This window comes from Sceloporus occidentalis, unplaced genomic scaffold (assembly GCF_023333645.1).
Source record: "Sceloporus occidentalis isolate IW3139 unplaced genomic scaffold, rSceOcc1.0.p SCAF_6, whole genome shotgun sequence".
Classification (NCBI taxonomy): Eukaryota; Metazoa; Chordata; class Lepidosauria; order Squamata; family Phrynosomatidae; genus Sceloporus; species Sceloporus occidentalis.
The window spans coordinates 14,742,701-14,767,518 of NW_028316986.1; the positions used below are offsets into that span (position 1 = coordinate 14,742,701).

Below are 24,818 nucleotides of genomic sequence, written 5' to 3' on the forward strand. Positions count from 1 at the left end.
AACAGGTTGAGGCACCATAAAACTCCATCAAGCTGGATAAAAGTCCCTGTCTTTCCTTACCTTCCAAACTCCAAATTTCAGTCAGAGCCATCCTCTCCCAAGACAGCTACTGCTTCCTTTGGGAATCGGTGGCCTGTTACAGACAGCCAAAATAAAGCTGCTTCGAGTCACTTTGGAGGTATGGTATTTCAATGATGCATGAGTCCTAAGAGTCTGGAAGCTTCACCAAAGCTGCACTCCAGTCCTTAGGATTGGAGCATGGCTTTGGTGCGGCCTTTGGACTCTTAGGCCGCATGTATCATTGAAATACCATACCTCCAAAGTGACTCGAAGCAGCTTTATTTTGGCTGTCTGTAACAGGCCAGAGAGTTGGAAGAGACCTCAAGGGCCATCCAGTCCAATTCCCTGCCATGCAGGAACACACAATCAAAGCACCCCTGACAGATGGCCATCCAGCCTCTATTTAAAAACATCCAAAGGAGACTTTATCACACTCCATGGGAGTGTGTTCCACTGACGAACAGCTATCAGGAAGTTCTTCCTAATGTTGAGCTGGAATCTCTTCTCTTGTACCCACTGGAACCCACTGCTCTGGTAAGCATAGATGCTAGGCCCTAATTTGTTATTGCGTGCCTTCAACATATTTCTGATTTACAGGCGGGGTACATACCGCCACTTTGCGCCGCTCTGCCGCCGCCGCCAGTAGGTCCGCGGGGGAGCCGGAGCCTTCACACGGCCCGACTCCCGCGCGGACCGAAAAAGAAGCTCCAAAATGGAGCTTCTTTTTTCGTCGCGTTTGCGACGTAGCGAGGCGCCAGGGGCGCGCTCGCTACGTCACAAGCGGCGCGACACGTCTGGACGCTGTGCGTCCAGTACGTCAAGATGGCGGCGCCCATGTGGAAGGGGCGCCGCCATCTTGTACGTATTCTATACGTACTAGGGTTAGGGGGGTGCGGAAGCACCGCCCCTTCCTAACCCTAGTACGTATAGAAGACGTACTAAATGGCGGTATGTATCCCGCCATAGCTACTGTAAAGTGAACCTATCATGGGTTTTCTTGGCAAGTTTCTTTAGAGGGAGTTTGCCATTGCTATTCTCTGAGGCCGAGAAACTGTGACTTGCCCAAGGTCACCTAATAGTTTCATGGCTGAGTAGGGATTCAAACCCTGTTCTCCACAGGCACAGTGTAACACACAAACCACTGCTTGGTCCCTAGGACTATTAAGCAGGTCTAAATACTCTGAAGGCATCAGATCCTGTCTGATCTTGGAAGCTAAGAAGGTTAGCAGTTGGGCGGGAGACCATCAAAGAATATCAGATCTTGTAAGCTATATTTCAGAGGAAAGCAATAGAGTATGCCTTGTTAGCAGAGTGTGGTGTTTTGAGTGTTAGACTGGGATTCCAGAAGACCATGGTTCAAATCCCTGCTCAGCCATGGAAACCCACTGGGCTTCCTTGAGCAAGTCACACTCTCTCAGCCTAAGAAGAGGGCAACAGCAAACATCTTTTGAACAAATCTTGCCCAGGAAACTCTTTGAGAAGTTGCTGTTGTTAAGTCTGACCCAACTTGAAAGGCACATAACAATGTTGCAGCCAAAATGGTCCCCTTGAGCTCGAACTGCCAAGCTCAAATTGGAAAGAAAGCACTAGTGGTAGGGGAGTTAATGTCAGACCTCAGAAAGCAACCTTTGAAAAAGTATTTGAGTCCCATTGTACATTACCGTGTTAATCCTTTCTCCTCTACTCATAAGTCCCTATTTTATGCACATTGTAGTTTAATTCCAAGTGTGCATGGAACAGACGGTATAAAGCCTTCATTACACCTGGGGGGGGGGGGGGGCTCAGTTGCAATGGCTGAGTTAATCTCTTTTGTACCTGGTACTTTAGTACACATGCTATATAGATAGTTCCTAAAGTGGCTCAAATATATAGATATCTTGCTTGTATAATTTTGCCAGTCATTCAAGGGGCTTATCCCCCCCTCCAGCCTAACGTTAGGAGGCTTGCCCCATTCTGGGGTCCCTATTATACTGCTTCTTAAGTAACTTTCTGAATTGCCCATTGTCTGTTATTTTTATTTCATTTTTAAAATTATCAGGGTGAGGGAATACTTACAATTAGAGAACAGCATTAAAAATCCACTTAAAATGCTCTTTGGGTTTTTTAACTTGTTAAATCTAAAACCATTATTCTTCACCCTTAAGTTGCTTTTGAAATGTAACTTTATGACCTCATTGCCAAAAAGAAAAGAGAAAATTAACCCATGACAGGTAACTACGCTTGCTGCAATTTGTTGCTTCCATGCTAGAAGCAATATTTCAACACCTTTTGAACTTATTTCTGAAGCTGTAAGGGTTGGAAAATATGAATTTTTAGTCTTTTCCAGAAGACCTGGATGGTTTGCCATATTATATTCCCTGGCTGTATTTGTGTATGTCCTGACAAAAATCTTCCGCTGAGAGTAGAAGAGCACATAAATTAAAGGCAAAATTACATTACACAAAATCATCAGCATTCTTGGCAGAAACATAGCTTTTCTACCAAAGTAATTGCCTCTAATCAGGCTTACAGAACAGAAATTAGAGCTTCTTTGATGCATTGTGTTCTGTTTCCCCAACATTACTTTGGGCTGTGTTTCCTTCCTCTCCAACAGTAGACTAACAAGATTCCACCCTTTTACCGTCATTCAGAGCCATGTGCTGCTATCTTGGCACATGGCCATAGGTTCCTATCTTTAATAAATGCGAGCTCACCTGTGGCAAAATGTTGCAGTGTATCCTGGCAAATATTGCTCTTGTTCAGGGGTTGTCCTATACCAGTGGTTCCCAAACAGTGGTCCTCCAGATGTTTTGAACTTCAGTTCTCAGAAGCCTCAGCCAGTTTGGCCCACAGTCAAGCTATCTGAAGTCCAAAACGTCTGGAGGACCAAAGTTTGGGAACCACTGTCCTAAACAATCAGGCCCTTGTCCAGGACATTATATCCAATAAACAAGTTCCAGCATTCTTGCCATGCTCCAGTTTCCCATTTTCCTTTTCCAGTGGATTTTTTGAGGCTATTGACCAGGTGCTATCAGAATGGAATTATTAAAGACTGAGGAAGAGGCCCTTTTTACCACTTGGGAGACAAAGATTCCTTGCTCAGAACAGAGGCTGCCTCTAGCTCTAGTTCAGTAGCAGACCATCCACACATGTCAAAAATCCCAGGGTTAATCCCCAATATCTCCTGTACAAAACTGTAAAGGGCTATGCTAGCTACAGTGGGTGAAGCCAGTCTAGAAGGATCAGAGATCTAATCTGGTATAAAGAGCTTCCTACATTTCTATGCACCTGGCTTTGCTATTACAGGGAGTGATATCAGCAAGGATGGGGAATTTATGGTGCTTCAGTTCTCACTCGGCTACAGCTCCCATCACTCTTCACCATTAGCTACGCTGGCTGCACCTGACAGGAACTGGAGTCCCATGATATCTGGAGAGTCACAAGTTGCCCGAGATCACAGTATTTTTAGAACATACACTCATGGGTGGTAGAAGAAGAAAAGCAATTATGCTTACTTTCAAAGTTTATGTCTTTCTTTCATATTATAAACATGCACTCAAAATATCTACAATGTACAATATCTACAATGCACAAAATCTACACCATGTCTACAGTGAATGAGGTAGCACAGCATAGGGGCCAAGGTATGAAATGGTTCAAATTTCACTTTTGCATGAATTCACAAGGGATGAGGAGTCACAGTCCCAACAGAGGACTCATCCAGTAAAGAGGAAATTGAGCCCTCGGGAACAGAGAATTGCAAGGCGCTGACTGTCCTTGAAAACACAGGATCCGCAGGGAGTCTAGAAACTGCAGAGGGGAAGAAATATAGTTCAGCTCTGGGGTCTGAAGAAGTTGGGCCTCCTCCTAGTCCACAAGAGCAGTGCACAGTAGAAAGCGCAGGCTGTTTCAGACGAAGGGATAAACTGGAAGAACTCCTTGAGTAGGGACTTTCTCAGGAGTAGGGAAAACCTGTGTGCGCATGCTACTGAGTGGGAGCTTCAGTAGCTCAGCAATATAAGCCACACTCAGTCCAACACAGCTGTTGGAAACCACATCTCCTGCGAACTCCCTACCTGCTAATCTATGTAGCCTGAAACCTTGCTATGACTCATCTGCTGGTCCTTGACCTTAGACTCTGTGTCCTTTGCCTCCTGGAATCTTCCTCCCTCTTTTTGTTTGGAACCTGATGGCTTTGACCAGGGCTTGGCAACTGTAGAGGGGTCAATTCCCCCCCCCCTTGGGCCACAATCCTCCTCCCCTAAAAAAACAGTATATCAAAATACCAATTTTTCTTCATGTATTTCCCAAAATCCCAAACTGAAGTCATGGAAATTGAGGGTTGGAGCCCTGAGTTTTGCAAAGCTGTTAGTAGCATGCTGTCTCAGAGGTCTTTCATCCATGGGTTGAACCTGATTTGACAGCACTTAGCAGGAGTGGTTGTTTTTTGCACATTTGGATGGCTTTTGTGCTGTTTTCAGATGAAATCATACCAAAATTATCTCTGGGTCTTTGAGATACTGGTGGGGGGCATAAATTTGGGGTTCCAGAGGCTGTTCTTTTCCTACCCCTGCTTAGACCCTGGACTTCAAAGCCGCCTCACACTACTTATGGTAGGACTCTCTCTCTGATAGGACCGTTTCAGCTTTTGCCCCATTTACTGCTTTCTGATTCTGCCTGTCTTACTTGAGGTAAAGGCCCTGAGTTAGTGTTAACCTACAACCCTTACCAGTTTGGTGCTGCCTATCAAGGAATGGGACTCTGAAATGAACCCACTCTTTTGGCCTCAGATCTCTCTTTGTTAACTGCTGTCAAATCAGGTTCAAATCACGGTGACCCAATGAATGAAAGACCTCCAAGACACTGTGCTATTAACAGCCTTGCCCAGGGCTTGGAAACTCAGGGCTCCCGTTTCATAGAGTGAGTCAATCCACCTGTACTGCGGTCTCCCTATCTTCCTACTGCCTTCAACTTTATCGAGCATTATCTTGTTTAATGGAGGCATATCGTCTCATGGTATGTTCTAAGTACAATAGCCTGTTTAGTCATTTAGAACTCTCTTCTAGGGAGAGTTCAGGCTCAATTTGCTCTAGGACCTATTAATTACTGATCAGCCTTAAATATGGATAATACTGACTTTATGGGATTGTTTTAAGGGCAACTAGGATATTTCCAAAGTGCCCTGAAGAGTAGTAGGAAACCTCTGTAAAAAGGCTAGCATTATTGGTTACTACGTTAAAATATACAATGACTTTTTTCCATTAAGTACTTCCACTTTCATGCAAACAAGTGTACACTAAAATTAATATACCTTCCTTGTTAAATCAGCTTCACTGGCTACTGGTTCATTTCTAGGCACAATTCAAAGTGTTGGTAAAGACCTATACGGCATAGGTCCAAACTATCTGAAAAACTCCTCCCCATACAAACCTGCAAGAAGTCTATGATCTTCAGGGGAAGCTGTTCTCTTGTTCCTGCCACCATCACAGGCTCACTTGATGTGGACACGATACAGAGCCTTCTCAGTGGCAGCCCCCATTCTCTAGAACTCCCTTCCCCAAGACGCTAGGCTGACCCTCTCCCTGCTTTCCTTTTGCTGGTAGGGAAAGGCATTTTTATTCAAACAGGCTTTTAATATGTAATTACTCTTAGGAACACTTCTTACTGGTGCACATGCTGTGCTTATCTGTTTTTGACTTTTGCATTTTTAACGTAATTTTATATTGTTTAAATCAAATGATTTTAACTTTTAAAAAATTGTATTAGGAAGTTTTTAGCAAATTTGATCTGTAAGTCACCATGGGCCCCACTATGGGATAAATGCAGCTAAATAAATAAACAGAAAACAGGATAATGCACAGGAGCTACAACACTGACCATGGTAGGGAATTATTAAAAGGATTTCCATCTTAGTTCCGCTTCCTCAGCTATGAGATTTTGCAATTGAGTTGTGTTGGAAAGTATTTCAAAGGACATTTAGTACAATCTGATGCAGAAAATCCACAAGAACAGTATTCCATTTCTATCGTGTACTTAGACTTAAGGAACTTAATTATACCTCAGAAATGAAGAAAGTATATAGCCAGGATCCAGTGTATGTCATGAATCTGTAGAAATGAAGAATGGATAACTGGGTACAAAACCCAGCTTCTTAATATCAATTTAAAACTAAAATCGCAGGTTCCTATCACTCACTATGGTAAGCATCCTGTGGGCAAAGCCCTGTGAAATAACTTTGGAGGCCAGGATAGGTGAATACTATTTCCAATCATCAGTACTAGGGTTTCAGTGCCTAGAATAATTCCTTGTCCACTCAGAGCTTGGAAATGTTAGTTTTACTAAAACTTTCAGAATCCTCCAGTAAATCCCACAGAGCATTATCTGGAGGATTCTGGAAGGTATAATCCAAACAAGCAACTTTTCCAATCTCTGGTCCCATTTCAGATTTGAGACCATGTATCAAGGGGATTCAGGAAGAGTGTATACAATATATTTCTTTCGAGATTGTTTATGTACTGAATAATCTCTTTTATATAACTGTATGTTGAACATGTGGTTTTATGGTTGTATATAATAATAAATATAATAATGAAAAAAATAATTATTTTGCCAAGGGGGGGTGTTATATTTTATAGTGAAAATGACAGAACTAGTGAGGAAAATATTTATGGAAACATATTTCAAATTGCATTGTTGATCCAACTTGCAGAAATTGATCTTACCTTGGTCCATTGGCTAGACTGTCTTCATGCAGAATTTTAACATTTTAAAACACAGAGTGCACACACTGACTATGTCTTAAATCCAAGCAAACTTTCAGCATTATTACCTGGCAAGAGAGCTGCTTAATTCTTTTTTGTAGGTTTGTGTTCCATGGTTTGAACGAACACTCACAATAAACAGTGCAGGGGGAATGAGCTCTTTGGCAACACTCTTCCCAAATGTGCAACAATATTTAATATTTATTAGTTGAAGAACAAAGACAAACAAAGGCAAATCTTTAACATTCCATGCAGACAAATGGGTGGAATTAATCCCTAATTTACACTGTCATGTATTTTAAAGCTACATCTTTTTGTACAGTAAAAGTAATTGTCCAGCCAACTGCACAATCCAAACATATTCAGGCAGTTAACCAGTGCAGATTTGAAAGTTCTGGGTGCAAAATCCCTCTTGAGCCATGAAACTGTCTTTTAGCCTAAACTACCTCGAATGGTTATTGTGAGAGAAATCCCATGTTACGTTCTCCTGAGCTGTGTGGAGGAAAGGATATTCATATAATGAATAATTCACACAATAATTCTTCCAAAAGTTTTCTCATTCATCTGTGCTGACAGATTTTTCACATGTGTTGATTGTTTATGTGTAGATGCCTTTAGGTTGCTTGTTGACTTGTGGCTACCCCATACATTTCATAAGGTTTTCTTAGGCAATGAATATTCAAGAGGTGGTTTACCACTATCATCTTTTGAAATATAGCTTGGTATTCCTCTTGGCAGTCCCCCACCCAAATACTAACCAGGCCTCACCTTACTTAGCTTCTGCCTTAGCTAAGCCAGAATGTGGTACCCTCAAGGTACGCAAGCCTCCAGTATGTTGGTTACAACTAATTAATTTAAATTTTGTGGGAAGTTTTAACCTACACATTCTGGCTGATAAACATTAAAGCACATCATTTCTTTTCTTCCACATTCAACAAACTATACTGCACATCTGCCAAGAGAATTCTGTGGAAACTTGAAAAAAAATTATTGCTTTTGTCTATACGCTCTGGACAGAATAAACCTAAGCATAAAAATGTGATTGCATTTTTCCTTATTGCAGCCAGTGGTGGAATTGCTTAAAAATTTGTTGTTAACAGTCTTCAAGTCAACTTTTACCTATGTTGACCCTATGAATGAGAGACCTCCAAGTAACCCTGTCCTCAACTGTCCTGTGTAGCTCTTGCAGATTCACAGCTGTGGCTTCTATGATCGAATTTATCCATTTGGAATGTGGTCCTCCTCTTTTCCTATTGCCTTCAACTTTACCAAGCATTACAGTCTTTTCTCGTGACTCCTTTCTTCTCATGATATGGCCAAAATATGACAAGCTCAGCTTAGCAATGAAAAACTCTAAATGGACTTACACAGCACAAATGGCTAAACAGAATTTGGACAACAACACTACTGGGAAAATGGACAAGTTAATGAAAATGTGTGAAAGGAGAGAGACATCTAGATAATGTTGAAGACATGTGGTTAACTTTTATTTAATTTATGAATACAAAACATGCTTTATGTTATCCTCTGACACCATTTGAAATTCTGTAAAGATATATATCAGCAGTGTCTACATCCAAAATGATATAAGCAGTAAACATAGTATTATAACCCCTGGTATTTTTTATCATGTAACCCTAAAGGCATGAGATTCCATCTCATCTTGAAAGTTAAGCAGGATCGGCCCTGGTTAGTACTTGGATGGAAGACCAACAACAAATATCAGGCACTATAGGCCGCATTTGAGAGGAAGAAACAGGAAAATCCCCTCTGAGTATTCCTTTCTTAAGAAAAGCCTATGAAATCTGGGAATTCAGAAACACAGTATGAGTGGTAATGATTCATTCTAATGTTTTTGTTATTCTTTCTCTCCTACTGAAACAGAAAAGAATATTACTCTACAAATTACATTTTGTTTTCTGCTGCTGTTTTTCTTTATGTGTTGTTTTGTCCTGTTGTGCGCAAAATAAAAGTTTAAACAATGAACAGCATGCAAGCAGCTTATTATTATATTGTTAATCCTGCAGCTATGTTCACATATTTAGGATAACATGCTTTACTTAGGGCTTCAACCAGAAGAATGGGTACAATAACTTGCTATAAGAATCAAACTGAAACATTATGGTGCTATTCTTCTTTTCTGCTCCTGCTTTGGTCCACAAGACAGCAATACACTGAGGGCCTATCAACACATTGAACTTGACAGACATGAGGAACTGGCAGGGTCCAGTCTGCAACTCCAATCTTATCTGAATTCTTATGCACTTACCTATGACATCCTCAGTCAATGTTCTGATAAGGCCCCACCTCTTATGTGAATGTTGTTTTGTGGGCAGATGTCAATGGTAGGAAATTGGCTGGTCATGCAAAGAGAGGAAGTGGCCCAAGATATTCTGTTGCCTGAAGCAAAGGACAAGATGGTGCCCTCTCCTAATTCCATGTACAGAAGCCATCTGGACTTGCAATGAAATCTTACTTCAATACCGGTGATGGAAGAATATTCTCTAATATATCTAAAGCATGAGACTAATTTAAGAGCCTTAGAAAAGATGTATGGTAAAGGGAACAGGTATGGAGTTCAAAGAGAATATTTGGGAGCCATCAAAACATTTCCTGTCTGATGTGATTACCTGCTGGTTGAGTCAACCCTGTGTACAGATCCTTAATTCCTATGCTTTAGGAAACTGGAAGCAATTGAGGAACCAGGAAAGAATGATTACGATAAGATTCTTAAGTTCTCTGAAAATGCACTTTAAGAACTTTTCCTTTGCATCTATTTCTCTGTGAAAGGGCTGGGCAGGTTTTGGACTGCTTGAACACGGTTGAGGGATCCCATTTCTAATTATCAGTGTGCTTCTCTTGCTGTAGTCTTGAGCCTAGCTTGGTAGGCTTCAAAAGAATAAGCCCAGCCACACACATCAAGAACTAAAGCCAGAAGTATCAATTTTTAAGATAGGGGCATTTGCACATGTAGCACAGTGGAGTTTTATTTAAGCCAGAGGTGGGCAACTGCCAGTGGCTGGGGATGAGTACTGCTACCATGTGGTCAACAGAGAGCCACCACCCTCCTCAATTTTTTTTAAATGTTAAAAAAACTAGTCAGTAACTAGCCCCCTCATTTTCTACAGGATATGAAGGTTGTTGTTCAAGCCTTTGGAATTGTAACAAGGAAATAAATGTTTCCAGTGCCAAAAATAGTTCCAGAGCCAAAAACATGGCAAAATAGAGGGTATGGGGGACATTTTTGGTTATTTCCTCGCCCCAAAATTATGGAGGGGGTCTGGTGGTGCTTTGGACCCTCAAAAACAAACAAACAAACAAACAAAAACTTGAAGTCTGTTGTTTGATCTTTGACCACTTTTGATTTAAGCCTTGAACAAAGGCAAACTTACTAAGGATTTCAGTATAATCTTACCAAACAACCTGACAAAGTTGCTGTTTGTTAAGTTGCAGCAGCATTTTAACCAAACCTGGAAAATTAGTGAAGCTTTCCAGCAGTGCATACTGAGGAAACAGTGTACTTACATCTCATTTACTTTGTCTTCTGGGCCCTGAACTTGGCCAGTAACCGTCCCATCACTGGAATTTCTAATCCAGCCAACTACTCCCACTTTCCTAGCCTTCTCCTCTGTGTACTAGTTTGGAAAACAAACAAAACAAAAGATCCACAGAATTTACTCAGTACCCAAATACACACTGGTATACCTCAGCCTCAGTACCTAAGCCTCAATTACATTGAATGCACTCACCTTTCCTCAAAACAACAGACACACAAATCAGTATATGCATTCATGGGAAGAATAAAGTATTTCTCCTGCAACTGCCAACTTTTTATTGTATTCAGTATTATTTACTGCAAATACAGGTAGGATACTGGTAGGGGGGAGGTCATGGATGTGGAGGATGCACGGGCTGGGGAGGAAGGGGATAACATCGTCACGAGCGGAGCTCCTATTGAGGTAGTGTGGGGCAGGGGGAGGTATGGCGGTGGGAGAAGGGACTTGCGTTCCAGGGGAAGGCGAGATCGATGCGTCATATCTATCTCCCCTTCCTGTCCCCCTCCCAACCTAAGGGACCTGAGGGTCACTCCAACCGTGCCACAAACCCTGTCGCTGCTCCTGTGCAATGCCAGATCAATTAACAACAAGTCCCACATCCTCCACGATCTGTTGGAGGACCAAAATTGTGATCTGGCTTGCATTACCGAGACTTGGCTTGGGCCTGAAGGGGATGCTGTGTGGGCTCAGGCCCTGCCTGCTGGGTTCTCGGTGAAGGACCAGCCCAGGTTAGGTGGGCGGGGTGTGTGTGTGTGGCCTTGATACATAGGAACACCTTGTCCCTCACCAGGAACCACATCCGACAGACGTCCTACATCTAGTGTATTTACCTGACCCTAAAAGCGAGGGACAGTCTAGGGATTCTGTTGGTGTATCGGCCACCCCGTGCACTAACGGACTCCCTTAACGAGCTGACACAGCTGGTCGCTGAACTGATGCTGGAGACGCCCAGGCTACTTGTCCTGGGCAACTTCAACATCTCCTTCACGGCCAGCTATGTTCCACCCGGTGCGGCTCGCGAATTCATGGACACCATGGCGGCCATGGGCCTGTCCCAGCTGATTTCGGGTCCTACGCATTGCGCGGGTAATACGCTTGATTTGGTCTTCTGTTCGGAGGCGGATAATCCGTGGGCGGAAATAACTAATATTTCCCCCCTGCCATGGACGGATCATTTCCTGGTAGAGGCTAAAATCAAGGTCTCTACCCAGATCCCCCCCGGGGGTGGTGGACCTATTAGGATGGTCCACCCTCGAAGGCTGATGGAACCCAAAAGGTTCCAAGAAGCCCTAGAGGGATACATGGTTGGAAGTGACGGCGACTCTGTTGATGCCCTGACTGGTATTTGGAATACCAGTCTCTCTAGGGCTATACACAGCATCACTCCCAAGCGCCCTCTCAGACCCGCTTCCAAGTGCAAGCCCTGGTATACGGAAGATCTCCGGGCAAGGAAGCGGGAACTGCGACGGCTAGAGTACCGTTGGCGGAAACACCTTTGCTTAGACGACAAGGCTCTCCTAGACCAACTGTTAGAAGACTACGGAGAGGCGATACGAGCAGCTAAGAACTCGTTCTATGGTGCTCGTATTGCGTCCGCGGAGTCGCGTCCAGCAGAGTTGTTCAGAGTGGTCAGGGAGCTAACTCAGCTCCCTCCCGCCCTGAACCAGATCCTTGAACCTTCTAAGGCCTGCTGTGACCAATTTAATAACTTCTTCGCGGATAAAACCTCTCGGATAAGCGAAGGTCTTAACGCCGACATTATAGCAGAACCAAGGGTAGAGGCGTCCAGAGCCTCCGTGGACTCCATTAAACTGGATCAGTTTGAGTTGGTAAGTACCGATGATGTGGACAAGATCCTCGGAAGTGTTCGGAAGACAACCTGCTCTCTCGATCCCTGCCCCTCGTGGCTAGCGGCCCAGGGGGGACCGGCAGTAACTTCATTGTTACGCCGGATCATTAATACATCTTTGAGGGAAGGGCAATTTCCATCTGATTTAAAATTGGCCATTGTTAAACCTTTATTAAAAAAGCCCTCCCTCGACCCCCTGGTACATAATAATTATCGGCCAGTCTCGCTGCTGCCATTTCTGGGGAAGGTGATCGAGAGGGCGGTTGCAATCCAGCTTCAGTCGGTCTTGGATGAAACGGATTATCTGGACCCATTTCAAACTGGCTTTCGGGCGGGTTACGGGGTTGAGACGGCCATGGTCGCCTTGGTCGATGATCTCCGTCTGGGCATCGACAGGGGAAAAGCGTGTCCCTGCTGGTGCTCTTGGACATCTCAGCGGCTTTCGATACCATAGACCATGGTATCCTTCTGGGGCGCCTAGCAGAGGTGGGAATCGGGGGCACTGCACTCCAGTGGTTCCGGTCCTACCTCTCTGGGAGGTCCCAGATGGTGCAGCTGGGAGACGTGTGCTCCGATGAGCGGGCCCTTAAAACCGGGGTCCCTCAAGGAGCCATTCTGTCTCCCATGCTATTTAACATTTACATGAAACCGCTGGGAGAGATCATCCGGAGACATGGGGCGCGGGGTTATCAGTACGCTGATGACACCCAAATAATCTTCTCTATGTCTCCGACTGATGCAGTGACCGAGGATGGCGTCTCTCCTCTCGTGGCATGTCTGGAGTCAGTAATGGGCTGGATGAGGGAAAACCGACTCAAGCTGAATCCAGAGAAAACGGAGGTACTTATGATAGGTTCCCCTGGTCCAGGAATGGCGGTGATTCCACCTGTCCTGAACGGGGTCACGCTCCCTGTGAAAGACTCCGTGCGCAGTCTGGGGGTGCTTCTTGACTCGTCGCTTCACCTGACTGCTCAGGTGAATGCGACGATCAAGAACACCTGTTACCAGCTTCGGCTTATTCGCCAGCTGCGCCCATACCTGGCCCAGAGGGACCTTGAAACTGTGGTACATGCTCTGGTAACCTCGAGACTGGATTTCTGCAATGTACTCTACATGGGGCAACCTTTATACCAAACCCGGAAGCTACAAATGGTGCAGAATATGGCAGCCAGGCTGGTCACTGGTACTTCCAGGGCCAGCCATATAACACCGGTGTTAAAAGACCTCCATTGGCTGCCCATTCGCTTCCGGGCACAATATAAGGCGTTGGTGATTACCTATAAAGCCCTAAATGGCTTGGGCCTGGGGTACCTGAAGGACCGCCTCTCCCCGTATATTCCGTCCCGCACCCTCAGAACATCTGGGCAGCAATTACTTAGGGTACCAGGGGCTAGGCTTACCTCCACCATGAGGAGGACTTTTTCCATCGCCGCCCCAACCCTTTGGAACATGCTGCCCACAGAGCTCCGCTCGGCCACCTCCCTGGCCCAATTTAGAAAGGACCTAAAAACCTTTCTATTTCAGTCTGCATTCCCCAATTAAAGTCCTAACAGACCTCCCTTCCTCTTTAAGAGCAAGAGGATTGGCTAACGGGGCTTTTAGTTTATTTTTATTTCACTGTATGTATTTTTATATTAATGTATGCTGTTTATCTGTATTGTTTTTACCCTACTGTAAACCGCCCTGATCTTTGGAAGGTGCGGTATAAAAATAAAATTTTTATTTATTATTATTATTTATTTATTATTATTAAAAACTGTATTCAAACTGGCTTACAAAAATAAAAATATAAATAATAATGGCAATAAATAATATGGCAATATCAAACACCAGTGAGCAGAAATAATAAATATCCAACATCAGTTAAAACAGGGAGGGAAGCAACACATAGATAAAACTGGTATAGCAGCAAGAATATCAATAACAGTACAAATAATATGCACAAATGTCGAAACAACTTCATTGGCTACTGGTCGTTTTTTGGGGTAGAATTCAAAGTGCTGGTTTTCACCTGTGTACATCCAAATTATCTGAAAGACTGTGGCCTGAAATGCATGGGCTAAATAAGGTGGCTTCCAGACGCTTTGAGGGTGTGGTGTTCAAATGACGTACACCCCCAAAGTGGCCAGAAGCCGCTCCAGTAATAATAATAATAATAATTTGTTTTATTTATATACCGCTATTCCAAAGATCATAGCGGTGAATAGCAAGTAAGCTAATTAGCAAGTAAGCTAATTTGCCCCCAACAGTCTGGGTACTCATTTTAGCGACCTCGGAAGGATGCAAGCCTGAGTCGAGCTTGGGCCCTTTTGCTGGTCTTGAACTCGCAACCTTGTGGTTTTGAGTGAATGGCTGCAGTACAGGCATTTAACCACTGCGCCACCAGGGCTCCAGTACTACGATCCAGTCCTTTGAACAGAAACCACTGGCAGAACAGATTCCTTCTTAGTGCTGTAGCATCCTGTGCCAACCATCACCAATCTATACTGGGGACTTAAAAGAACCTCCAGTGCATTTCACAGGGATTCAGGTCAGATGAGAGATACTGGAGCAAAGGAAAATAAAGGAAATCTAAGTGAAAGTTTCCCTACATAATTGAACCATCCCTTAAGAGTGCAATGCTTCATATGTATCTGTGACAAGGCAAATATCCTCAGATTTTGATACATGACTCGGTTTTGCCTAAGGGGTTGGCGCCACGAATATTCTGCTTATTGACGTCGTAATTTGAATTTAGACCAAGGAGCAGCTGTAGTTTAGCCCCACAATCCCTCATCACTAGCTATGCTAGCTTGTCCTATGCTCTAATCAACAAGTGATACAGGAGTCCTCATCCTGTGCATCGGCACAAACACATCATGGGTTTGCTGGTCCCAGATCTGATCCAGCCATATTGGGGGAACATGTATGGCAGCAAAGTATTCTGGGCAGAGTGGGGCTCTTTGCCCTTCAGAGAGGCATAATCCCGTTTTCTGGTAAACTTGCTGGTTCTGAGTGGGCGGAACATAGATGAGCATGAAATTGTACTTTGCAAAGAATAAAGTCCAATGCATTTGTCTCTGATTTAAATCCCAGGCCATCTGGAGGTATTTGAGGTTGCAATGATCCATATGGACTTCAATCAGGTATGTGGCCCCATCTAGTAGGTGTCTCTATACTTCAAACACTGCTTTGATTGCCTTGATTGTTCTTTTTTCCAAATAGTATAGTTGGGTTCAATTGGCTTCAGCTTTCCTGAGTAGTAGGCACAGGGAAGAAGATGAGTACATAACATCAGGGACTGGAGAAGCACTGCCCCAATGGCCATTATTAGAGGCGTCGATTTTTATGATAAAGAGGGTCTAGGAGTTTGGATGTTGAAAAATTGGTTCAGATGTAAACAGTTCCTTTAATTTCTCGTAGACTTATTGAGCAGATACACCCCAGCACAATGGAGTAGGAGGTCCATTAAGGGTGCAGCAAGCTTTGCAAAGTCTGGGATAAAGTTCTGGTAATAATCTGCAAAACCCAGATGGCTATAATGAGCTGTCTGATTCAGCAAATGGCTGTAAAGCAAGAGCTGTTGGGTAATTAATCCAATCCAAGTCAGTCTAACAAAATTCTTACCACAATATGGTTGATGGAGAGGTTCTCATTTGTAAAAACTAGGCCTTATATTAGGATTATTCCAAGTATATTTCTTTTATTATGAAACTGCTATGAGAGAACTATATGTAGATGGAATTGAAAGCACTACTTTAGGCACTGGAAGATTTGCACTGTATTGCAACGCCAATGGAATGTTTGAGAATTGGCTTTCAATGATGGTAGCCTATACTCTTATTTATCATATTATTATTATTATTATTATTATTAACCTTTATTAATGAAGCGCTGTAAATTTACACAGCGCTGTACATGCAATCTTTTTAGTTAGACGGTTCCCTGCCCTCGGGCTTACAATTTAAAAAGACATGACACAGAAGGAGAAGGGAGTGGTGGCAGGAAAGGGTAAGAGGTCCAGCAGTTCCTCTCTACCTCCGAGGCCTGGACCAAGGTAGATGGACTGGAGGGAGGGCTTGGCTTCAAAATGGAAGATTAACCTTCATCCAGGGAAAATACATACTCTCAAGTAGGATAATACATATACAATACATAGCAATACAGGAAATGGTTCGATAAACAGGCAACAAAAGAACATCAGATAGTAAGCGACAATTATGCAATGCCTGGGAAGGCTTCTCTGAACAGGATGGTTTTCAACTCCGTTTTGAAGCTAGTTAAAGAAGTGATGGCTCTTGCTTGTGGGGGAAGAAGGTTCCAGGAGTGAGGGGCAGCAAGTGAAAAGGGGTGAATCTGGGATGGGGCAGAGGAAATTCTGGGCTGAGAGAGGAACCCTTGACTACCAGAACGGAGGGCCCGAGTGGGAAGGTGAGGAGAAAGAAGGTCTGATAAGTAAGGAGGGGCCAGTCCATGGAGGGCTTTGAATGTCGACAGCAGGAGCTTATACTGAATGCGGAAAGGGAGAGGGAGCCAGTTAAGGGATGCCAACACAGGAGAGATGTGGTCAGAGCGGTGGGTGGAAGTGATAATGCGTGCAGCTGAATGCTGGACAGAGATTAAAGGACGGAAGTGAGAAAGAGGAAGCCCAGCCAGGAGGACGTTACAGTAATCAAGTCGTGAGACCACTAGGGCATGAACCAGGATATTGGCAGTAGAGGCGGAGAGATATGGTCGGATTTTGGCAATATTGTACAAAAAGAATCTACAAGCCTTGGCTGTGGTCTGGATCTGAGGGATACACAACAGAGAAGAGTCAAAGATAAAACCAAGACTGCGGGCTTGCTGGACTGGTTGAATAGAAATGTTGTCCACAGAGACAGAAAAGGAGTGTTGAAGGGTGGGCTTAGGAGGAAAGACAAGAAGCTCCGTCTTGGACATGTTGAGCTTCAAACGCCGATGGTGCATCCACTGCGAGACAGCTGTAAGGCAAGACGAGACTTGCTGTTCAAGCCTTGGAGAAAGGTCAGGGGCGGAAAGATACAGCTGGGTGTCATCAGCATACAGATGGTAGGAAAAACCAAAAGAGCTGATGAGTTTTCCTAAGGACAGTGTGTAGAGAGAAGGTGACCCAGAACAGAGCCCTGGGGAACTCCCAACAAATAAGGGAACAGGAGAAGAAGTCTGACCCCCTGCAACTACTGCAAAAGATCTGCCAGACAAGTAAGATCTAAACCAGTCGAGAACAGAGTCTGAGAACCCAAGGTCAGAGAGTATGTCAATTAGGAGACAGTGATCAACAGTGTCGAAGGCTGCAGACAAATCGAGAAGGATGAGAACATACATACAGTTTATTCATGACAACCAAATACAGGTTATAGCCATCAAATTACAAAAATAATTAAAACCCTTTAAAACTTCCACAGTAAATTAGCTCTATAACATATGGAGCAATATGTTTACACTAAAATTACAAAAATATTTCATATAAAAACATCACAATTTTCCATACTCTATTATTTATCATTAACTACTCTGAAACTTGTCTGTTTCAAAAAGAACTTGCCATGTGACATGGGGAGCTGATATACCATAGACATGCCCGTGGAGACTATCACACCTTAATAAGCCAACATATATGAGCCTTTTGCTCTTGTGTTCTGTCCCTTCCCAGTACACTAAGACAAAACAGGGGGTCTTCAGTTAACTAGAATTTCCTACTGCAGCCAAACTGGGAAACTATGGCTATCAGGCTCATAGCAAGAAGCATATTAAACCACAATCTTAATGTTCATAACCTTGACTTGTTCTTAATCACAGCTTTGCAGTTTCTATCAAACAGGAAAGTGAGTAATTCTAGCAAGTAATCCTTTTTTAAGGGGAGGGGTTGTATATATTGTATTTTTTAAAAAAGGTTGTATGCCGCTTTGATTGTGGAAACAAAAAGCGGGATATAAATTAAAGTTTTATTATTTATTTTTATAGCAAGTAAAGCTCGCTAAGGATGCAAAGAGAAGAGGCTAGAGCTTAAAATGTTTCTTGAGTGGTGACTACACTTCCAAGAATCTGTCACACAGGCACCATGACCCAGTGACATATAACTGCATGGAGTTATAGTCCAAAAAACCTTATCTAAGCTCTGGAAGGCATAGAATTCACAGACACAAGGCTGATTCATATCTCAGTTCATTAAGCTAAAATAGAATCATCTGAATCACTAAGTCCAAACTTCCTTTGGGGACAAGGAACAAGTTACAGGGTTCCTTGAATCCCACAGAAAAGAGGAAATTGAACCTAGCTTAGCTCACTATGCAATTTTTTGCTTATCATCTCAGAGGCATAAATAGCCTCTCCTATTTACCCCATTGAATGTCCTCAAATAGTAGAGGACCCTATGTGAGATCAGAACTGCATATAGACCAGGAATATGAGGGGAAACAGTCCCCTAAGTTAACTTCTTAAATCTCTGACAGATCTCTGACTCTATAGTCTCATTTCTAAAATAAATTATGAAAAATAGTATCTCTAACATTTGGTGTTCAAACCAAGATGCACAAGCCATTTCAAATCATTTCTTAGCCATCTACTAACTCACAAATACCACTAAAGTCAGGAGATGGAACTTCATCTACAAAGGAGGCACACATCCCATGCTTAGAACACAAGCAATTTAAATCACAGTGGTCTGTTTTGTTTTTAAGAATATTGTACTTTAACAATTAGACAGCTTATCTTTATTTACTGTAGAACTTAATTTTATGAATTAATTGAGGAAAGATGTGTTTTTCAAATAAAGTTTAGAAAACTGTATTCTTATAGATCACAGTAGGTACATTGTTTTCAGAAAGAAAAGATATAAACAGAAATGTTCGTGTTAATTTATTTTTCATTGATACAGTACATATTCATCACCAATGAGTCTTTGTTTCAACTCACTGGGTTAAGCCCTTTGGTCTTTTACTGATACCAAATGTTGAGGACCTAAGTTTTTCACTTGAGAGAATTTGCTGTCTTCCTTGCAGCCAAATCGCTTAGGCTTTTTAGAAACAAGAGCTGTACCACATCACTTTCTTCTTGATCCTCCAGCCACTGGAAAGCAATTTCTAATGCAGTATAGGATTCTGAATGGGAGGGTCCAGGAACAACTACCATGTTGTAAATGCTCTCAGCATTAGTCTTCCTCTGTTTTGAAATCTGTAGACTGCTGTTTGTGGCACTGAGTACTAAGCTGACTGGGGGATAGTTTCTCATGGTGAACACCATGATGGTGAATTCCACGGTGAGACTTGAACCTGAACTAGCCTTGAAGTCAGGATTACTGTTCAATTTCCTGTTTGTTTCCAAAGAGTTCTCACAAAGAAGTGGGCCTGAGACTGGTTCATCAAGACTTCTCATATGGGAAAACCAAGCATAGAGAGCATCTTCAAAGGTTGAGTTCTTTGCACATTTCATTGTTTTCTGTTTCTTTTTGCCATTTTCACTGCCCATTGTTGAGACAAAATGCAACAGGGTGTCTTTATTTTTCTTTAGTTGAGAAATCATTGATTTCCCAATTCCAAACTCCTCTGCCAACCTTTCAACAATTTCTATTTTGCTTTGGAAAGTGAGTACAGTCCGCTTGCATTTATTGGTTGTTGTGAAAAATGGTGCACTACTCATACAGAATTTTTCCATGCTGTGTGCTCTTGAGTACAAACCATAGTCACAGCTACATGTGATCTTAGCACAACAGTTAATTAGATACACACATACCTTTGGGTTTTCTTCATCTGATTGAATGAGATGGTTCACGGATATGGCTATTTCTGCAACTGGCATTCATAAAAATCAGGGTTCTACTATAATATGAAAAAGGGGTCTCCATGTAAAACACACACCACAGACACACAATACTTAACTGTCAGAATTTGTACTGAAAACTTAACATTGTAGACTCAAAGTCTCTGCGTAGTCATTATTTGGATCCCCCAAAATATGATACAGTAGTGATGCAAAACCAATGCACTTCGTATTGCCTTACCATTCTGAAACATACACCTAGAAAAGAACAAAAAGAAAATTAAATTGATAAATATTACTAATTCAAACCAGTGGGGCAACATTAAGGAAACATTTATTATTTCATTCATTCACTAAAACATTTTTAATTCACCCTTAAGCCTAACAGATACCACAGTACTGTACAAATAGTTAAAAACAATGAAATATAACAAAAACCTCAACAAAAACCTCTCAAACATGTCATCAAAGCACAGAAGAAGCAAGAAAAATAAAACGGACCACAGCTTAGAATTAAAACGCCTTGGGAAACCAAAATGGTTTTGAGCTGGCACCAAAACATGATACTTGTGGCATTATAATAAGCAATGCACATTTGTCATGCAGTTTTATTGTGTGAGATAAAACAGCTTGTAAGCTGACAGGCAATTATGAACAACTCTCATTGAGAAACAAAGATATTCTGATCCAGCAAAGGAGATCCAGATGTGCAGCAGAAGTGCCTGGATGCTTACACCATGATGGTCAATTGCCCCACCGATCTTGACACATCTGCTGAAGAGGACGGCAATGCGCACGCGCGCGCACACACACACACCTGGGCCACTTTTAATAATGAAAAGTATTTTATCTGCTGTGATATTGTTGTTGTTGTTGTTTTGCATCAGTTGTTTTATAAATACGTGTACAGCCGTCCCTCCCAATTTGTAGGGGATCTGTTCCGGACTGCCCACGAATCCAGAAAAATGCCAATATTCAAGTCGCCATTGATTTCAAGGGCAGTGTACTCTTGTGCATGCACCATTTTGTCCCTCGCTACTTGCCATCTGCGAATGGGCAAGATCGTGGAACCCAAGTCCACAAATCGGGAGAGACAACTATATATATATATATATATATATATATATACCCATATGCATATTAAATAAGATTATAATCTCTTTCTTTTTAAAGAATCAATGAGCTCGCTTGCTGCTAATTTTTGGTTCCACTACTGTCACTTTTATCTTGTAAATCTGCTTTTGGTAATACATGTATATTTTTTATTGTGTTGTTTTAGTAAGCTGTCCTCAGGGCCCAGTGAGCCATACTGGAAATATAAAAACTGTATGTAATCAAATCAAACAAAAACTTGTTAAGTACAAAAAACAAAAAACACAAATATCTTAATAACCATAGTCAATATCAAATTATGAATTCTCCAGGAGGTGAAAAGTAAAACTACGCATGTGGTTAATGTCTGGTTCACTTTCACCAGACAAAATGAGCAAAGTTTCATTTCTTCTCTTGGACTTGAAAAGTTTTTATCCTCACAACCATCCTATCATTTTCTGACTGCTATACTGCACTGACTGTTTGGTTAACACTGATATGTCTCTGATTTAAAAGGCAAGAATTCAGCTATCCTAAGGCCCCCTGGTAAGGCTGTAATTGACTCAGTATCACACACACACACACTGCAGAAATAATCTAGTTTGAGACCACTTTAACTGCCTCGTCTCAATGCTAGGGAATTCTGGGAGCTGTAGTTTGACAGAGAAGACATTTCGCCTTCTCTGTCAGAGAGCACTGGTGCCACAATAAATTACAATTCCCAGAATTCTTTAGTACTGAGCCAGAACAGTTAAAGCGGTCTCAAACTGGATTATTTCCGCACCCTTTGTTTAGTTGATTTTAATGTATTCTTTTTAATGCAGACTCAGGAGTTTATCACACAGGAGGAATTTCTCTTAATTTCGAATGAAAAGAAAGTGGGGCCAGAATGCATTCACATTAATTTGCTAGTTCAGCGAATTTACGTGAATTCGAATTGCATTCAAACTGCCTTCCCATTGCCTGAAAATAGCTTGCCATTGCCCAAAACTGCGTGTGATCACCTCTCACGCAATAACGTGAAACCCCATGATTGCGTTTGGACTGACTTCCCATTGCCTGAAATTGCTTGTGGTAGTCTATCACGCAGTAACGTTAAACCCCATGATTGCGTTTGGATTGCCATTGGATTATACTTCCAATTTGCCTTATCTGATTAACATCCACAATTTAATTGTTATTTTAAGGGGGGGGGTAGAATGTGGGGTTATTGAGTATTGCTATTTTATTATGTATTATACTGTTTTTACTGTAAGCCGCTTCGATTCAAACTGGAGTAGGTGGGATACAAATAAAGTTGTTGTTGTTACTATTACAATTATTATTTCTGCAGTGTGTTTTGGACGACAGTGAGCCTCAATAAATGGTGAGGACTTGATCTCAGGTCCCCCAATTCTAGTTCTGGCCTTGTACAATAATCACTGTATCAAATATTTCAAACAGCAATGGGACGGTGCAACATCTGGAAAGTTTTGTTCAAGAAACCTAAGGACCAAAAGACACTGCGGAAACAATCCACTTTGAGGCTGCTTTAATTGCCTTGATTCTGGGAACGATAGCTTTTGTGAAACATTTAGGCTTCTCTGCCAGGGAGCTCTGGTGCCTTAATAAAGTACATTTCCCAGGATTCCCCAGCACCCAGCCAAGGCACTTAAACTGGATTATTTCTGCAGTGTGTTAAGGACCTCAGTCGAGTTAAAATGCCAAACAAACTGTTCTCCATCTAGGGACACTGCTTCAAAATGTCCGGAGAAACCAATACCACTGAAGCCTACGCTGACTGTCCTGGAATAACGCACACTGAACTGGCATCTAGGATTCACCATCAAACGGGTTCTTTTTGATCCACTGTAAACGGCATTCACTAAATGAGCTGGCAGTGAAATGCCTATCAAAATCAATTGAAGTGATGTTCAAATGTTCACACAAACAGCCTTGTACTGCTATGGCTGCCCATGGTATCTCTCTTGGTGTGAAAGAGAAAGCGAGGGAGGAAAAGTGGTCCTCCTTCAGAATGGGATTCTATAGAAAGGCTCAAGGAATAACTGTCCACCTGCAGCCTTGGCATGAAATTGGAATAACTGGAATACTGAAAAATCCTTGGAGCAGGGACCTAGAACCTTCTTATAATAATAATGATGATGATGATGATGATGATGATAATGATAATAATAACCCTATCCTCCTCAGGGTTGAAAATGAAGCTCTTGAAACCAAATACAGAAACGGCACACGAAAAACCCAAGATATTAATAGGCGAGCCCTCAAAGAGCGACTGCGCACGCGCGAAATGTTCCTCGCCGCTCTCTTTCGCACAGCGGCGTCCCCTGCCCTTGTACAAAGCGAAGAGCCCCCCGCCCTCGCCCTCTCCTCCGAGCATGCGCAAAAAGGGACTTGACGTTCAGCCAAGGAGGGACTGTGCACGTTGTGCTTGCGCATGCGCAGTTCCACCCCCGCGCCGGGTCTTTTCCCCCCCACCTCGGACAGAAGAGAACTCCTTGCGCATGCGCAACGGCGCTACCGTCTCCTCGTCTCTCCCCGGCGACCCCTTTCTCCCCAGATAATTAACCCATCGCCCCTTATTTTTCCTCTTGCCTTGCTGTCTCCCCGCGGGCGGCGCTCACCTTGCACCCGGCCGAAGATCTCGTAATCCACGGAGACGAGGACCTGGGACATGATGCTGGAGAACCGAGCGGGGAAAGGGTCACCGCTGCTGTGGCGAAAGGGCGCCGAGCGCGAACTGAGGGAGACCGAGCAGCCAGGCTCTCTTTCTCTCCTCCTCGCTCAGGCCCCGACGGAAGCCCCCGAGGCTCAAACTTCACCGGAGAGCGACCGCCCACCAGCCTCACTCCCCATTGAGAATGCATTGAAGGAATAACCCCGTTTGACACCGCTTTAACTGCCCTGGCTCAGTGCTAGGGAATCCTGGGAACTGTGGTTTGTTGTGGCACCAGAGCTCTCTCTCAAAACTACACTTCCCAGAATCCCATAGCATTTGAGTCATGAGAGATACAGTGCTGTCAACCTGGGTTATTTCTACAGTGCAGGTGTAGCCCCTGTCTCCTACTCTCAAAAAACAACTATCTATTATTTCATGGTGGCGTTTGCTGTCCAAAACAGCTGCTGAAATAATTCAGTTTGAGGCTGCTTTAACTGCCCTGGCTCAGTGCTAGGGAATCCTGGGAATTGTAGTTTATTGTGGCACCAGAGCTCTTTGACAGAAAAGACTGAATTAAGAAAATGGACAAAAAGAAAATCCATTCATCTGAGATGGAGGAGAGTTTTGAGGATCCCATGGACAGCCAAAAGGACAAACAAATGGGTCCCAGAGCAGATCAAGCCAGAAACTTTCCTGGAGGCAAAGAAGACTAAACTGGAGGCTGTCGTACTTTGGCCCCATCATGAGAAGACACAACTCATTAGCAAAGGCAATAACGTTGAGGAAAGTGAATTAGGAAGAGAGGAAGAACACATGCTAGATGGCTGGAGTCTATTAAAGAGGTCAAGGACCTGAATTTCCAGGATCTGAGCAGAGCAGTGGAGGACAGAGGGTTTTGGAGGTGTCTCATCCACAGGGTCACCATGAGTCGAGATTGACTTGAGGGCAGTTAACAACAACAAACTGCTTTTAACATTCTCCCCCAAAAATATGCCCCCCCCAAAAAAATCCCAGAATTACATATCATTGCATAATGGCAGTTAAAATGACGTCAAACTGCATTAATTCTGCAGTATAGATACAGCCCCAGTCTGTTCAAATAT

General features: G+C 43.0%; 1 protein-coding gene across 1 annotated transcript in view; it reads right to left on the reverse strand.

The window, feature by feature from the left end:
- LOC149310433 (acylphosphatase-2-like) overlaps positions 1 to 23,858 on the reverse strand; it is a 98,229-nt gene extending 74,371 nt beyond the window's left edge. The window contains exons 1-3 of the mRNA XM_089528914.1: positions 23,681 to 23,858; positions 20,206 to 20,222; positions 10,326 to 10,435 (exon numbers count right to left, since the gene is read on the reverse strand). Of these exons, the coding sequence (XP_089385040.1) occupies positions 10,326 to 10,435; positions 20,206 to 20,222; positions 23,681 to 23,732 (179 nt within the window). The 5' untranslated portion in view covers positions 23,733 to 23,858. The remainder of the gene's footprint in view (positions 1 to 10,325; positions 10,436 to 20,205; positions 20,223 to 23,680) is intronic.
- Between the last annotated feature and the right edge of the window lie 960 nt (positions 23,859 to 24,818).